We start from the raw sequence: 17,530 nt of genomic DNA, 5'->3' as shown, positions 1-17,530 counted from the left end.
TGGAACACAGTCATACATTAGATCTTCTCATCCTTTGACCTCGTCACCTTAAAGATTCAATTCAGGATTGAAGTGTGACAAAGGATTATGTAGGTTAATTATTCTTAATGTTTAATAACGAAACCAAAGTCTCTTAATTAAAAGTATGTTTGGTATTTAAATGAAACAGGATGTGTACAACAATGATTGCATATGAACCCTAAAAACAACATAAAATGAACAGCATTAAATACATCTGTAATAAAATATCAATAACTTAAATATAACATATTGTAACGGACTGTGGTTCACATGTTCTGTGAGCGAAGGTACACTTTACGGAGTTATGAAGTTCAGTGAAGGGCTCACCATGTTTTATGTCACTCATCCTAGTGCCACCTATGGGACGGGCTGTGGTGATGTTTGGGGGCGGGTTCAGTGACACAAAGCGGGAGCTCGTGTTGTTTCGTGAGAGGGGTGTGTTTTTTGTTCGGCGTAAGCTACGCCGACAGTAGGGTGGTCCGTGTACATATTTGGGCAATATATGTTTCCTGATACCTGATCTTAAAGCAAAAGATGAGTCCGGTGGGACGGAAGTGGAGTTTGGATGAAGTTCTGGGCGCAGACAAAGAATGGTGCGAGAGCTTTAGGACACTAAGATTTCTTAAAGAAACAAAATTGGGCTTTAGGATTTAGTTGTTAGTAGATGTTGGTTATTATTTTGAAATTAGAACAGTAAGAAGGGTTACCCTGAAACTGCACACTCCGGTACAGTAGGTGGCGGTATTTAACTATTCAAGTTGGTTGCGACCGGTCGAAATATAAATGGTAAATGGACTATAATTGTTATTTAGCGATGTTCTAGTCTTCCGACCACTCAAAGCGCTTCAACACCTCATGTTCATTCGCCCATTCACACACATTGATACACTGATGACTGATTGGAGGACGACGTGCTCCCCGCAGTCACGCAAAGGTTTAAAAAGTAAATTAGCAAGCGGAACCTTAATGCGACTTGGGTTTCCAGTCGGAACTTTGTCGTGTGACACCCACCCGTTGCTCGGTGTTGTAGCAGCGCTTCTAATTATTTCATCGGTAACCAAGCAGAAATGTCTTCAGTCGAGGCTTTGAGAGAGTTCGTCAACGAGCGACTTTCTGCTGCTGCTGAAGAAATATTCGGAGTTTTTAAAAGAACCATCGTCGAGTATCAGGAAGAGATCGACCGGCAGCGCGAACTGTTGGAGGTTTTTTGGAAACCCGAAGTGAGGTTACACAGGATAAGTGAGTAACGTTTAGAAACATCTGTTTCATTAAAGGAGATGTTTTTTAACCTACTAATAGAACAGTAGGACACGTGATGGTTGTGGTTCATACACACTGGTTGTATTTATTGGCTCAAACGTGTGCTTTCTGTTTCTTTTTGTTCCGTGTCCCTTCAGAGATCCCACAGTCACGTGTGTGTAAGGAGGAAGAGGTTCTCTCTGACCAGCAGCTCTGTCTCCAGGAGAGGATCACCAGTCTGGACCAAGAGGACCCTGATCCTCCACAGATTAAAGAGGAACCGGAGGAGCTCTGCAGCAGTCAGGAGGGAGAGCAGCTTGAACCAAAGCAGGAGACCTTTATGTTGACACCTACTTGTGAGGAAAGAGACCACGGTGAAGATCAACTTCTGGAATCGTGTACTGATGAAACACTCATTGTGCTACAGGAAACATCTCTAGGCTACATCTCAGTTAAAAGCACCGCTGTAGATGAACCAAGCAATGACCACCAGCTTCTCTCTCACAACTCTCATCAATCTGATAGCATAGATGAGAAAGGAGTAAAACATAGTTTAACATCAAGCAAGAAGCCAACTCCTCCAGGTGAAAAGCCATGTTTGTGCACAAAATGTGGGAAATACTTTAAACATAAATATGGCTTGTTGGCCCATGTTAGAAGAGCTCACAGTGTTGATCAACCATATGTATGCGACACCTGTGGGAGAAGATTCATTCATGAATCAGCATTTAAGACTCATAAAAGAGTCCATACTGATGAGAAGCCATTTTCTTGCGAAACATGTGGAAAGAAATTCAAATTTAGTAGTGGCTTAAGCGGCCACATGCACATTCACACTGGGGAAAGGCCATATTCTTGCAAATATTGTGGGAAAACATTCACTGGGAACTCAGGATTGAAGTTTCATACAATAATCCACACTGGGGAAAGGCCATATTCCTGCATCACCTGTGGGAAAACATTCAAACGGACAGAATCATTGAAGCTTCATTCAAGAATCCACACTGGTGAAAGGCCATATTCTTGCAACACCTGTGGGAAAACATTCAATCAGCAATCCGGTTTGAAGAAGCATACAAGAATCCATACTGGGGAAAGGCCATATCCTTGCATCACATGTGGGAAAGCATTCATTCTGAAATCAAGTTTGAAATCTCATATAAAAGTTCACACCAGGGAGAAACCATATTCCTGTAAAATATGTAAAAGAGATTTCAGTGAATCTAGTAACTTGATCGCCCACATGAGAAGAATCCACAAGGGTGAAACGTCTTAGATGCAACTTGTGAGGAAATATTTTTAAGTCCGTGGCGTAAGTTTCCAGAATGGAACAAATATTTCTCACTTGGGTATGTAGCGGCATGGACCCTCCTCCTCATGCAAATCCTATGTAAACTATTATCTTCTCGGCCATGGGTTTGCTGTAAAGTTTTTTTTTTCTAACTTTATTGAGATTCTAGCCAAACACAGTGATTTGGATGTAATACAGCGTCTTTAATAAAGTGATGTGATGTCTTCCATCTTGTCAATTTCCAATTTCGTCATCTTAAATTATATAAAATTAATTTGAGAGTATGGCTGCAATTAAATCCATCCCAGAGCAACGCAGTTCAATCAATCAAATTTTATTTGTAGAGCCAAAAGGTGTACAAGGCGCTTTCCAGTTAAAACAACAAAACATTGGTTAAAACCTCAGACATACATAAAAATAGCAGTCCCGGCGGAGGCTACGTATTAAAAGCTTTGGAATAACCAAAGTGGTGTGTTCTGGTTGGACGGTAAACAGTTACTAATTTGGTGAGGTAGGTGGGGGCCAAGCCATGGATGACCTTGAACACAAAAAGCAGGACCTTATACTCCACCCTAAACCGTACCGGGAGCCAGTGGAGCAAGCAGAGAACCGGAGTGATGTGTGAGCGTTTCGAAGTGTACTCGTTGAAGTCGATTAACAATACAATAATAGTTGTGACCCTTCACCAAGAGGAAGACAGGGACAATAATAGTTGTGACCCTTGACCGAGGGGGAAGATAGGAGAGATTTTGCAAACTAACACTGAAATCGCATAATAGCAGCCCTTGACCTAACCGGAAGACAGGAACAATATTGTGTTTCGGATAATAATAATCTGAAAACAGATATTTGCGCCTTTGACCTATATTTATCAACCAATATTTTCGGTTGGGTTTTCCAGGGTAAAAGAAGACTTATAGTGACGACTATATTTAAAGGAAAAAAAAGTATACTTTACCATGCCTGAAAGATGGGGGGTGTACAGGGTAAAAGTAAAAAGGAAATGAGTCCTCCGGAGGGACACATTGTGGATGTGATGAGACAGAAATATGAAGATAAATCAAAATGTTTGGATGGCATGAATGTGAATGTAGTGAATGAAAACGTATTACTGAAGAATTATTGTGCGTTACGACCACAGTGTTTCAGGAACCAGATACAAAGGTTTCTGGACAAGATGACCAATCTGTTTCTTTTCTGCTATGTGTCCGAGACACAGATGCTAGAGGCCCTCTTCTCATCACATGACGGCCAATACTGCACCCTGCCCCAAAGGCTGCCCCATATATTCAAGCTGAAACTAAAGCAATTTATGGAAGATTTGGAATATGGAAGAATATTTAAGCCACTAAAAAAATAATTGAATGGATAGAAATTCCAAATTATGAGATAATAATTTATAATAATCATGATTTTGACTTTAGTTGTGTAAATGGGCGTCCATTGAAATGGTCTTCCATAGCAATCAGCCAATGTTGGCTGCCAGACATTTCTTTTGACAGAAAGCCAAGCGCTAAGTGTCTTATGGAGTATTGAATTGTATGACTCTGCCCTCTAGTGACGACTATAAGGTTTTCAAGGCTGAGTGATAATTAATGCTTTCATGTGCAATTTCACTATTATATTAATTTGTCATCAAAACATTTTTTTATACATTGTCACTTCACTTAAAGTTCAACAAATTATGCCACATCATGTTATTGATTTGTATAACACTTTAATCCCTTCCAAAAACGTAGAATTTATAATATGTTGTGCTACAAAGAGCTTTTGACAATTAATAACAAATGGACGGCAAAAAAAATATATAAATATAAATTGGGCGCGTCATGTGACGTATGAAAGGAGTGAAACCTTCCGGATGCTCCAATTGGCTCCCTTCCGCTACGTCATGACGTCTTGTAGTTGGTGAGGAGGCGGAAGACGTGCGTGTAACCAAGGGGGCGCAACAGAGCAGCAACTACCGAGAAAGCCCACGAAGGATGCCCGTCTACGAGGTGAGATTTGTCAGGATATAGTGATAATTTATCCGAGGATAAAGAATGCAGGCATACTGGAGGACCTTCCGCTTTAAAGCTGTGAATAAACATGCAAATGGGTTTACTAAACGGTCAATCTCAACCATTAGCTGTCCAGCTAGTGTCTCATGTTAGCTAACGTTAAATGTGTGTTGTGTCGGCTGCTTTTAGATGCTGTCATGTTTCACCAGCATACACCTTTTGGCCGTCGAACGGTGTAACCTAAGATAAAAGCAGTCTTAGGTGTGTTTGACTGAAGTTGACATTACTACCGGTAATGTCCCCTTCCCTAAAGCTGCTTCTTAGCGTAGCATAACGTATAACTGTTTCCCCCGTTGGGACATGGGTCCGCGTGAGCTGGAAACCAGTGGGTCCTGCGAGGAAAGTCCACGCATGTCCACTGCGTTCCCATTAGGTATTCGAATGACCTTGTACACATAGCTAAAATGTCACTTAAAATGTCATATTTTTTAGGTTGCCATGGGCCAAACACCATGTTCACGATATACCTACCCGCCCACCTGTCAATCACTCAGTGGTCTCTTGCACAGCTCCAGTCTCTGCCGTCTGCCTCAGTCTGTGCGGCTCTGTGCTGCTCACTGGTGGTTCTGACCTCTACTGTGATGAAGCTGCCACATCCCAACACTTCTGACCAGTCATGATATGTCTATTGGCCCAGAGAGATGAAGGCTAACATCATCCCGTAATGTCTGACAGTTGCTTTGAAGCCACTCATTGTCTGTTGGTTTTAGGACATAGCATGTATGCAACATATTTTCAATATATGAGTGAACCGGTATAAGGAAGTTTTATTTGCCTGAGTGAACGTTTCAATGTAGAACATGAAAGTTCAGTTGTCAGTCAGTATTGTCTTTGTCAGATGGTTCAGTCTTGGCTCGCAGATCTGCTGTGTCATCCTTATTTTCAGGTGTAGTATGTATAATGCCTTTTTTCATTTAAACATTTGGTTGGTGAACTTGTGATGTTCATTATTTTTATTTTAAGATGTTTTTGATTAATCTGGTAGTTATTCTATAAAAAAGTGTGTATTAATAAAGTGATACAATAGCCCGTATATACAGTAGCCACACTGAAATATATTTCCTGTGTTTAAATATATAAATAAAATTAAATATAAACATCTTTCTCCTTCAAAGTACATGCTTTGTTTCAAATTGGCTATTTCAGGGCTTCACAATCAATCAAAACCTTTTCAAAATTGAAATATGAACTTAAATGAGACATTTCTAATTATAAGAATAGTTCTGTAAAAATGATCTCCTCAAGTATTACATTTTTTTGCAAAATCTCAATTTGGTCAATATTGCTCAACCCTGTTTCAGATGTTAAACACTGCCTTCTTTGGCTGGCACAGCACATGTTTTCTTTCAAATGTTGATAAAATGCCCAAACCATAACTGGGCCTTTTTTAAACTGCCCCCTTCCCGCTTCTCTGTTCCAGTATGCGGTGACTGAGACTGAGGGCCAAAGGCGCAGTGGATCCGGTGGCAGCAGCGGGGGTCTAGCTTAGATGCAGCATGAAGAGCCCGGTGCACAGATGCAGGGATGTGGAGCACGGGCGCGGGCAAGGCAGGGCCGGGGCTCGGGCCAACTGCCAACAGGCCGAGCAGCGCATCCCTATCTCCAAAGACGTGATCACTTCCTCCGCGGCCTCCGCCATGTGGTTCATCAGGGACGCCTGTGGCATTGTGTGCGCCATCATCACCTGGCTGCTGGTGTTGTATGCAGACTTTGTGGTGCTGTTTGTAATGCTGGTTCCCTCAAAGAATCTGACCTACAGCATTGTGAATGGGACTCTCTTTAATATTCTGGCCTTCCTTGCCCTTGCCTCACACCTCAGGGCCATGTGCACTGATCCGGTAAGTGGCCCTTTGTTTGGTGTTTATTCATAAACACAACTGAAGAATTTGGTGACTGGCTGATTCAAGAGGAGATATCTCATGTATAATCTATTAAACTATTCCATTTAGGGATTTTATCAAATTTTGTCTTTCTGACTAGTGCAAAGAAAAACAGCTACACTACACATATAGGTGTTTATTTTACTACATGGTAGGGCTGGGCAGTATGGCTAAAGATTCATAGCACGGCATTTTGTATGATTCTGGTGGTGATACCACGATATATCCCATTCATTCATTGACACCGAAAAGGCCCGCCAGCCACCTGAACAGCTGTACGCGGCATGTTGTACACCACCGGTACACCACCACGCCCTACTACTATTTCTGTCTGTAGATGGCGCGGATACAGCACCTCTCAGGGCAGTGGTCCACTCAGGACCGCAGTAGGCATGTTAATGTCATAGTTACAAGCCGAGATGTTTCCTGTCCTACTTAAAAAGAGAGCATGTGCTTGTTTGGTCAGACAATACCGCCTCTGTTTTACAAAAAACATCAAAGAGGCACCAGATCTGCAAATTACTTCAGGCTTGGGCAGCCCCTTGTCTGACCAGCCTTCTGGCAATGTACCTACCGGAGGATGGAACCAGGTTGTGGTTTTCCTCTCCCATCATAAATCCCCACCAGGGAGTGGCGGCTCCAGCCGGATGTAGTGCACATCATTTGGAGTCTCTTTAGTTTTATTTCAGCCTATATTCTATACATACGTTTTTTTGATTTATTGGATGCTTTTACAAAAGAAATTATTATTTTTATTTTTTTCTTAAGGGATGATAATACAAAATATTACAAAATGATTTTTTTGTACCTACCACATTTGTATATTTTAACATAACATTTCAGAAAACTTAAATTACCCCCCCTAACCCTAATATAAACTACTGTCAATTTAGGGAACCGACTGTAGCAGTTTCATAGAGTCTCTCACTGTCATGCAGAATTACATGTCAAAGTGTCTCTGAGCAAGACACCACCTCCCTAATGGCTCCCCAGGCAAAATGTAATGCATGGGTTATAATGCAAAGTAAGTCGCTTTGAATAAAAGCGTCAGCTATATGACATGTAATGTAATTATTTAAGGGTCTTTACCTCCCTAAAATTGGGCTGAACGTTCATAAAATCATAACAATAAGTTTAACATCCTCCAAGGTCAGGACGTTTAATGAGCCATAAATTCCACTAATGACATCTACTTTGTTTTTTTGTGTTTTTCTGCTAGGGGGCAGTACCAAAAGGGAATGCCACCAAGGAATACATAGAAAGCCTTCAACTGAAACCAGGGCAGGTGGTCTACAAATGTCCCAAGTGCTGCAGCATCAAGCCTGACCGAGCACACCACTGCAGGTAAGGCAGGAAAAGAAATCATCTTCCCCATCCCAACCCCACCATTATAGCTGCAGAAGTCAGACTAGTCATCATTTTAGACTTCATTTATGCAATAAAAATTGTGTGTGTGTGTGTGTGTATATATATATATATATATATATATATATACTTACACACACACACACACGAGTATAGTGCCCGTCCCTTTCTGCTAATATTTAACGTGTGCACAGTTGTCAATTTTTTTCTTCTCTCGCTCAGTATAGAGCGTGAAGCTGAGAGCGATGCCATTTTTCATCTACCATTCAATGTGGAGAATGTTTGTGTGGACTTGTTTTGGGGTTTAGTGTTCCTGTAGTGTGCGTAAGCACGGCATTACGTTTTCACTGGGTTTCTTCTGCTCGTGGAGGACTGCAGCCTGGCCGTGGGGGACGTGGTCGGTCACAGCATCAAAAAGTCTGCCATCCGCATGAACAACACAGTGTGGTGGAGAAGGAGATTGTGGTGAATGAGACGCCACCCCCCATAAACGATACTGTTTGAAAAGTCGAATTTATGAGATAAATTACGACTTGCGCAGGCTCCTTTGTTGTTTGGTAAATTGACTTTCCAAACCCTCTTGGCGACTTTTGGTCAAAAGCGACTAGCGACGAATCCAGCAACCTTATCTGGTTTTATTGGAGACTTTTGTGGTGTCTGACGTGAAATCACGTGTTGTTCTGCAGTTACTGTCCTTAGCGAGTCTAACAGGATCCTCGCGGCTTGCTGCAGTCCAGCTGCCGTCTGAGCACAGAGGAGACGTCACGTCCAGACTGAAAGTCTGATTCTGCAGCGTCTTTCCTCGTCGAGGAAATCCATAGGTTGCCCATTAGGCACGTCCATAACAGGACAAATTAATACGAGACTATGTTTAAGTTTAAAACTATTTAACCAGTGTTGCCACAGTTACTATGAAACGTAATCTGAGTACTTTTTCCAGGGACGGGGATAATTTCAGCGCATCGCTCTCTCTCTCTCTCGTCCATTGTTGTTTGTGTCACTGCGTGGTAGGTCTATGTAAATACACATGATGTGACCTGACCCTCATGCTGAAAACGTGACTTAATTCACTCCCAGAGACGCAAGAAATCAAATACATATTTTACTATTGATGACAAAATAGTAACGCACAGTAACTTTAATCTGACTACTGGTTTGGACATACTAAAGCGATTACTCATTACTGAAAAAGGTGGTCAGATTAGAGTAACACGTTACGTACGAAGGGACACTGTGTACAGATCGCGACATTGGACATGTAGGGAGAAGAAGGTCTTAAAGGTCCCCCGCCTGTAGAGAAAGCCGGAGAGCAGAGGGGGCTCTCAGGCCAATAAGGGGTCATGGAACAGGGGGTCACAGCAGGACCTTCGGTGTGTGTCCGTGCTACAAAAAAGCCTTGTGCTGAAGGAGATTGTGTCTTCATAGAGTGTGTTGATGGGATCTTAATGTTTGTTTGCTTTTTATAAGAAAAGTTTTTTAGAAAATCAAATCTCTCTCTCTCTCTCTCTCTCAGTGTTTGCAAACGCTGCATACGCAAGATGGACCACCACTGCCCGTGGGTAAATAACTGTGTTGGGGAGAACAACCAAAAGTACTTTGTGCTTTTCACAGTAAGTTTCATGATGTTATAAAATCGAGAAAGTTCCCAATATTCAGCTTTTCACAAGAAGATGTTGCTGTCAGATTTGGTGATCTTGGAACTGTACGTGGACCCTTGCGTACTTTGCATGTCCGTAGTAACGGACTATATGATGAACAGTGCCCCAAAAAATGTTTTCCTGGTTTATTATTTTTTGGATTGGATGAACACTTGAATGTTTTAGATCCTTAAACTAATTTGAATATCAGACAGACTCAGATCGCCTGAGTAAATAAAAAATACATTACATACACAATATATGTGAAGATTTCATATAATTAGTGAAAAAAAGCAATGAAAACCTACTTGGCCCACTGTTACCCCTACCATTATAACTGCCCCCCCTCCCCTGAAAAAGGGTGCAATCACGGGGGGGTTATGAGAATCAGGGGTTATCAGAATATGAGTCTTTTTGCAGTAAGTGGATATGATGAATGATTCTTTTTTTTTTCAAACTAGATGTACATTGCACTCGTCTCTCTTCACTCTCTGGTCATGGTGGTCTTCCATTTCCTCTACTGCTTTGAAGATGATTGGACAAGTGAGTGTTATGCATTTTTGTTATTTTTGCTCTAAATTCAGTCATCAAAAGAAAACGTACTTTCTAATCCGTCACGGTTCTTTGAAATTTTACCGAAGTGAAAAGTTTGATGGCCATAAAAACAGCAGCTCAGGAGTCATCCACTGTGCAGGGACGTGTAGATTTAACCGTGGTTAGCTAACGGTACATATGGATGTGCATGGTATGAGTTGGGACAGAGACCCGGGACGAGCAGAATGTAAGTAATGTGGAGACAGTTAGATATTTCAAACATGGGAGAGCAACATTAACGAGCCGTGCTAACGGAAGCAGAGATCAGTGCGCCGCTGCGAGCGAAGCTGCTACAGGAACCACGTCAGAGGGCGACTGCTAGCGAGGCTGCACGCCGAGCAGCACGTCTCTCTTCGGCCACCAACGCGCTGCCCGTCTGCTGGTTCCAAGTAGTAAACCAGGGGTGTGACGTTGTTCCTTCAGTGTTGTCATTGAGCTGCAGACGCTTGGCTTTATTTTCTTACGCGAATGACAGGAGATCGTTTGATTCTTTTCGTTTGGTCTTTATTTTACGCAACAAAGCGTCAACTTAATATACTATAAATGCATTCTGTCACACAGTAGATAAACTATATGCTCTCGTGCCTCATGCAGCTCTTCTGTGTGTCACTGCTGCAATCACGACGTCGATACATCTAGACACACAAGGAGCGTCAAGTATTGGTTCAGGCACTCTTTAATCCAGCGGTATGTTTTAAAAGTATTTTTTTAGCCCTGGTATCAGGAAAACGCCTCACAATACTCACCCATAGTGGAGATCATACTTTATTGGGGCCTAATTGAATGTAGGGGAAACACTTTATTTTCACACTTTTTTTTAATGTATACAGAGATTTCAGCTTAATCATGAATATTTAGTTTGAAGTCATGCAAATCCGTTGGTCAAAATGTGTATGAACCCTTTTATCCGTAAAATAAAACTAATATATTCTTAACTTTATACGGAAACCTACATAACCTACTTCTGTTGTGAAAATGGCTTGTAGTTGTTATTGACATTGTCTTCCTTTTTATTCGTGTTGAGTGCAACTCTCCGCTCTGGTAACTCTGGGACACAGTGCAGTGCAAAAAGTTCCTTTTCTTGTTGCATTCATGTTTCCAACAGCAACAAATAGCTACTCTTAGTGGGTCGTCGTATGCAGAGCCACCAATGAGACGCTACAGCTGCTACCGGCTCATCAGGGGACAGGGTAGATTCTGTGAATTAAGGTTTATATATGAAGCGAAGCTACAGTCAGTGATTGTTGGAACAGTGGAAACTATGATGGCTTTAGTGTCTGTCCAACTAGAATTAATCACACTCAACCTTCACTCTAGCTCAATGCATCCTGGTACATGCAGTTACAGACAAGAGAGATCCACACAGGGACTTTTCTTAATTTCACTGACTGCTTTTCCTCCATCAGCAGGAAATCCGCATCAGCAGGTGACGAGAAGTTAAATAAAATGCTTCAAGGCCTTTTGTCCTCACTAATGCTGCGGACAGGCCAACAGTAGAGTGCAGTAGTTTATGTAGTTTATTTTAGCGTTTAGTAGCTCTTCATATGTCTATTTGCCCCCTTCACTTCTCTCCCTCATTCCCCTCCATCACGCCCAGAGTGCAGTTCCTTCTCTCCTCCAGCAACAGTCATCCTCCTCATACTCCTGTGCTTTGAGGGTCTCCTCTTCCTCATCTTCACCTCTGTGATGTTCGGCACCCAAGTCCACTCCATCTGTACCGACGAGACCGTAAGTGATCCACTCAGTGACCCGCAGTCCTCCTTCCTCTTATCTCACTACTTCCTCCTGCTCTCCCCCCTGCTGCCGCCGCTCCCTTTGCTTTTAACATTCGACCCTGTTGACTGTCCACCTCTAATTTAAACTTTCATCCTGCAGCCTGATGTAGAGTAAAGTGCAGCGGATTCGAGTCTTAACCTTCACTGAAAAGTGGTAAACTGCCAAAAAGAAAGAAACCATGATGATGAGTTACATTTGTGGACATTTAGGTTTTGTTGTAAAAACTGTGGAGTCCAATTAAGACACATTGTCTTAGTTGAAAAGCAATCACCTGCAGTTATATAAGCCCCCCTTTCTCTCTCTCTTTGGGGATTTAAATGGCGTAAACCCTGTTGGTAAATTGGATCAATACCAGTTATCGAAGTCAATTGAACATTTCCAAATGAACGCAGGTTTGTTCTAGATGTTCTGCTCTGCGGCTCGCTTTTCCCACATTTTCATTTTGGTACTCCTGTTTCTTTCATTTTTGCAATTACCTTTTTTAAAACCACAGTCTGAGATCTAAATGCAGAACAAAAAGTTACCCCGAAAACGGTGTTTTACACTGTTTTGATTATTAGTTATTGCTTGGCAAATAGATTTTCCGATATAACAACTGAATCTAACTTTTTTTTTTTATACCAGTTATGTTTGAAATGTGACTTGTTTTTTTAATGAAAGGTTTAGATGTACAGTGTTTCCCTCTAACCCTTTTGGGGGGTCTCCTAATATTATAGTAGGGGAGACGGTCAAATGTTTGGACACACTCTCTCATTGAATGTGAAAATGAGTCCATACTTTATAAGTATCATTTCCTAATGAGGCAAGAGGCCAAAAGCCATACATTTAACCCTTATAACCTCGGCAAGCATGTACAATCTCATGACTTCTAACATCTTGTTACAAGCAACAGAGGTAGTTGTTAGTGTGTAAAACACTAAGGCATGTACTAAAGAAGCAAATGGGAATTTGTCCATGTGTCAGTGGAGGAAGGAGTGTAACCCCTTCTGTGTAGTTTGGTGTCATCCTAAAGGCACTCAGCCTGTTGTGTGTATCGGAGCTCACCAAACCAAACTCCCTTTCCTGCTTTGAACTTCTTTTTGTCTGCAACTCTCAGATATATAGGAGACATTTGAGGTGTTAATCACGGAGAAAGTGGTTCTGAAAAATCGGGAGTCTTCAGGACACAAGCAGCCACATTATGCCACTGAAATTAACATTTTCAGGAAGGTTCAAAATTAGTTTTTTCCTTTTTTGAAAAAAATATTTAGTGTGGCTGCAAAAAGTCTGTATTTGGAATTTGGTTTGTGTTGCCGACTGGTTCCCAAAAAGCACACCAACTGAAGTTTGGCTGTCTCTCATTTTCAGGGCATAGAGCAGTTGAAAAAGGAAGAGAGAAGATGGGCTAAAAAAACTAAGTGGATGAACATGAGGGCTGTATTCGGACACCCTTTCTCCTTTTTGTGGTTTAGTCCGTTCTCCACACCTGACCATGGGAAGGCTGAGACCTACCAGTATGTGGTGTGAGAGCTTGAGGCGGCCGGGTCAGAACCACGTTGGGGAACGCCGTCCAGCCCCGTAGCGCTCAGCTGGGGCCGTCCGTTGCTCCCGATGCTGAAAACGATTTACATTGTATCCCCCCCCCCACACATTAGCCATGGACCGCTTCCCATCTGCCCTTTGTTTTGCCATCCAAATGCGCTGTGCGTTTCCTTTTGTGTTGCCCTGTGCGTTGAGTTGCAGAGAAAAAGAAAGCACTTTCATTTTGCGAATCCTGTTTGAATTTGTTTTGTTTTGTTGTTGAATCAGAAGCCTTTTCTTGAACTATGTTTACTCCTGAAACTTGTAACCCTGGACGACTAGAACACCATCTGCATGGCTACATAGCACTAGTGGTAAGTGCAAGTTTGGATGAGTTGACCCTTTTAAAGCATCTTGTCAGATGGTAAGGAGTGGCTGATAGTATGCCAGCATAGATGCCGTTCCACACAACGCGATTGGTTGATGCCTTAATCCTTGTAGTGAAAGACAAATTGTCCCACCAGTGATCATTTTTTTGCTGCATAATATTTTAAGATTATTTATTTTTTAATGATGTTTTAAAGGGGAGGTTAACCACGGGGGGGTGGGTAACAGCCTTTCTGACCCTTATACAACACATGTAAGAAGAGTCTAAGCATCAGCGTTGTTGATTGGTAAAATATCTCTCTCTATATATAGTATATAGTTGTGGCTTTTTCCTTCTTTTTTTTTACCCATCGAAACCTCAACTCTGGGCTTCTACCAAATGGATTAATTTGAATGCCACATCTCTTTGTACAGTACCAATGTATTCATTGTAAATACTGAGATCCCTCTTTCACTCAGAAAGCATTTTTAAATGTTATTGATGGGTAAATGGGTGCACTCGCTTTTAGAAGTCTCTTGAAATAAGCCAAACAGCATGAAAAAGTATAACAATGACCCTCAAAGTGTCCACCACTCACTTGAGGGTGACCGGTCAAGTACACGCGTGTCACATGATCACAGTGTCCCTTTGAAGTCTTGTGTTTGGGCCTCTCGACGGGGTGAAATGTCCCTCTCAAGAGAACTGGTTTCGGCATGTAGGCTAAAGTTTTAGAAATTGTATTGTTGTCTCTTTAGGACACATATGTCACTAAATACCTTTCTCGCAAATAAGAAGCATTTGTTTCTTAGAAAACACTAGAACACTTGTCTGCCTTTAGTGGTAGTGACGTGAAGTCATGTGACAGGAGTGTAGTTTATTTGTAGCTTAATGTGTTTTTTTCTTTTTTTTTTACTCTACCAATAGCAAAGCTTCCAAATAATGGAAGAATAATTTCTTGCTGAACAAAACATTTCATCATAAACTTCAGAGTTTATTTTCTACAATAATGCGATGGATCCTGTTGGCTTTCTGAAGAGGGAACTAGTGTGAGGCCAACTCTGACACAAATACCTCCTTCCTGCACCGTTCCATTCCAGCCTCCTTCCTTTACTTTCATCAAACACCTTTACATAAGTACTACAATGGCTGATTCACACTCATTTAAGATTTTCTCCTGTGTGAACTGTGATCTGAAGTATGCATTGTATGCTCCTATTCTTTGTCTACATGATATGTTGTGTATCCTTGGTTATCCGAATGCATGGTGCAGGTGGAGCTTAGTCCACTGATGTGAAACACTGCTGGTGTGATGACGGCGAGTCATCGCTGTGAGAGTGATTTTTTTTTTTTTACTGAAAATTTTGTTTCTTTTTAAATATTCAGAAAATATGTCAGCAAATGCACGGGAAATAAAAATACTTCTCAGTTGCAATGCAAAGACAGTGTTTACGTATGTTTTGTTTCCCTTTGGTTGTTGAGGGCCCTGCTCCACCCAAATGTGTCTCCACCTCTCACCTAGTGTGCCCGTGAGGTTACAGAAGAGGTTTCTGATTTCCCTGCATACAATCCTCTCCCATCCCCTCTGCCCTTGTCCTTCATTCAGTTCTATATTAACTCTCTGCAAACGGCCTCCTCCCATGCAACGTTCTCTCTGCGCTCCTGCATTTGCTCTGGTTAATAACTCATTCTGCTGAAAGCTCTCTGAAGCAGACAACTCTTTGTAACCGAGGTAAGCTCGTAACCGAGGTCACGTTAGCCGCCCCGTCTCGCTAACCAGTCACAAGCATGCGGCTTCCAATTGGAAGGCCATAGTACGCTTCATTTCTTTTTGCTGTTTCAGCCATTCTTTATATGAATGTAACCGGATGCATGCGCCACCGTGACCTTTTTGACTTGTTTTCTCGTTCCTCAGGTTTTTTGTTTATTTTTGCATGCAAGTCATTTTGTGTTCTATTCTGGGCACGTTTCTTGAACAAGTGAGTCGCAACTGATATATAAACGTATTCAAAGGATAGACTTACAGTACGCATTTGTTGTATGTACATTGAAAGAGGAACCACATCGGCGCAAAGTTTAGCCGCGGCTAATATTTGTCTTTAGCCAGCTGAGTTAGACGAATCAAGTGTGAATCTAAAATGGTCTTTTTTTTTTAAAGCAAATGATTTTATTGATACCAATGCCTTTCGATTCAGTCAGAACCTTTATTGATTCCCTCACCTACTTATCAATTATTTATGCATAAAATTAACATACACAGGTTTTTGGCAGCAGCTTGACTGTTCTGATCGGAGCCTAAAACCCAAAGTAAAGCAAACAAAATGTTACGTTTTAGCACTCTGTCAACCAGAATGTGAGGGGCTAGTTGCTAACGTAATGTTAGCTAATGTTGGCAAAAGCACCTGGAAACCAAATACTGCACAGCTTTCTGACGTCAGCACGTTCCACTGTGACAAGTCACATGTCATAAAATGATCCTAAAACTAATTCTAAGTTAAAAACACATGATGCCACCGGTGGCATGCAATTTCGACAACATTGTGATTTGATCGTAGAACTTGGAAATAGCTCTCAACTGGATTCAGTCCCTCGATTCTTATCCCTAATGAACCGTGTAGAACCACCCAAATCCTGCTGAAAGATTTGCTGCTCTTATATCTATAGATACCGAACCGTAGCTCACGTGAGCTCACCGGTAAAACAAAAGAGAAGGAGACGAATCCCAGGCATTCTGCTGAAGCCTCGTAGTAGCTGCTGGTCTGATCCCACTGGCTGCTTTCTCCTTCAACATACATAAAACAAATGAGTTCTGTAGTAGGATAGTTGATTTACAAATCATCTTAAACCTGATTTGTGTCTGAGGAACAGACCGGTTCGCCGACTCATCATCCCGTGTCATCGTTGTGTTCAATGGTGCATGTAGAAGACAACTGGCCCTCAGGTCCTCATTGTTGTGTCCTCCTGGCCCTCAGGTCCTCATTGTTGTTGTGTCCTCCCCAGGGCATCGAGCGGCTGAAGGGAGAGACGGGGCGGTGGGGGAACCTGCCGTACTGGGAGGCCATGCAGGCGGCGTTTGGCGGCCCACTCTCTCTAGCGTGGTGCAGCCCCTTTGCACAGCTGAGCTGCAAGAGGCCGCCGGGGCACGTCCCCGTCCCGCAGGGGACGATCATCGAGGAGGACGTCATAGAGATCCCACTCAACTAGTGCCGCCTGCACACCAGGGTCTGCCAGGAAGACACTCCGACTTTATTGAGACTTTCTGACACCTGGAATTTTATATGTATTTTTTTTTTTTTTTATCTCAAAGAATATATGAAATGTCCAGCATTTATGCAGCTCTCTGAAGGCCAGTACAATAACATTGACCAAACCAGCATCTTTTTCAAAATGTTCTGCCATTGCACAGGAGAAGAACCCTTTGTTCCTTCCAGCCTTCACTTGTGTTTTCTGACTTTAGAGGAGAAGATGGATTCTAAAGGACCTCAATGCGTCTCCGTCAGACGACACTCCAAGTAGCTCTAATGTGTCTCTGAAATTCGCTTTGACCACTTCGTCATCTCCGATGCCTTTCTGTGCATTTCTATCCACGTTCTGCCTTATCCTTCCTGACATGGAGAGGGAACCCTCTCTCACTCTGCTGTACATACGTTATAGATTTCATGTGGAAGAGCTTGTTGTATAAGAATAAGGGCTTCAAAAGGCTGCTTACGTTCTTTTTACGTTCGTGATATTTTAACGTCTGGGAATACTCAGGTTTATTTTTGAATTTTAAAATAAGTAACTATTTCATAGATCTGTACATT

The 17,530-nt window shown here is 42.0% G+C and overlaps 2 protein-coding genes across 4 annotated transcripts; both read left to right on the top strand.

Moving 5' to 3' along the window:
* The first annotated feature begins 791 nt into the window (after nucleotides 1-791).
* On the top strand, nucleotides 792-2,848 carry LOC119197685 (zinc finger protein 664-like). Its single transcript, XM_037454208.2, has 2 exons — nucleotides 792-1,260; nucleotides 1,419-2,848. Exons 1-2 carry the CDS (start codon nucleotides 1,089-1,091, stop codon nucleotides 2,534-2,536), a joined length of 1,290 nt encoding a protein of 429 aa, XP_037310105.2. The 5' UTR covers nucleotides 792-1,088; the 3' UTR covers nucleotides 2,537-2,848.
* A 1,573-nt stretch (nucleotides 2,849-4,421) lies between these two features.
* Nucleotides 4,422-17,026, top strand: zdhhc3a (zinc finger DHHC-type palmitoyltransferase 3a). Of its 3 annotated transcripts, none has more exons than XM_037454218.2 (7): nucleotides 4,422-4,548; nucleotides 6,032-6,449; nucleotides 7,711-7,835; nucleotides 9,370-9,466; nucleotides 9,955-10,036; nucleotides 11,685-11,815; nucleotides 16,728-17,026. In XM_037454218.2, exons 2-7 carry the CDS (start codon nucleotides 6,108-6,110, stop codon nucleotides 16,929-16,931), a joined length of 981 nt encoding a protein of 326 aa, XP_037310115.2. In that variant the 5' UTR covers nucleotides 4,422-4,548; nucleotides 6,032-6,107; the 3' UTR covers nucleotides 16,932-17,026. The 3 variants fall into 3 exon arrangements, with proteins under 3 accessions (XP_037310115.2, XP_037310116.1, XP_037310117.2); XM_037454219.2 differs by having other exon boundaries at nucleotides 13,211-16,853; XM_037454220.2 differs by lacking the exon at nucleotides 11,685-11,815.
* The last annotated feature ends 504 nt before the right edge of the window (nucleotides 17,027-17,530 follow it).

Source organism: Pungitius pungitius, chromosome 11, assembly GCF_949316345.1.
Source record: "Pungitius pungitius chromosome 11, fPunPun2.1, whole genome shotgun sequence".
Lineage (NCBI taxonomy): Eukaryota > Metazoa > Chordata > Actinopteri > Perciformes > Gasterosteidae > Pungitius > Pungitius pungitius.
The sequence above is the reverse complement of the archived record's forward strand: the minus strand, read 5'-3'. Positions and strand labels throughout refer to the sequence as shown.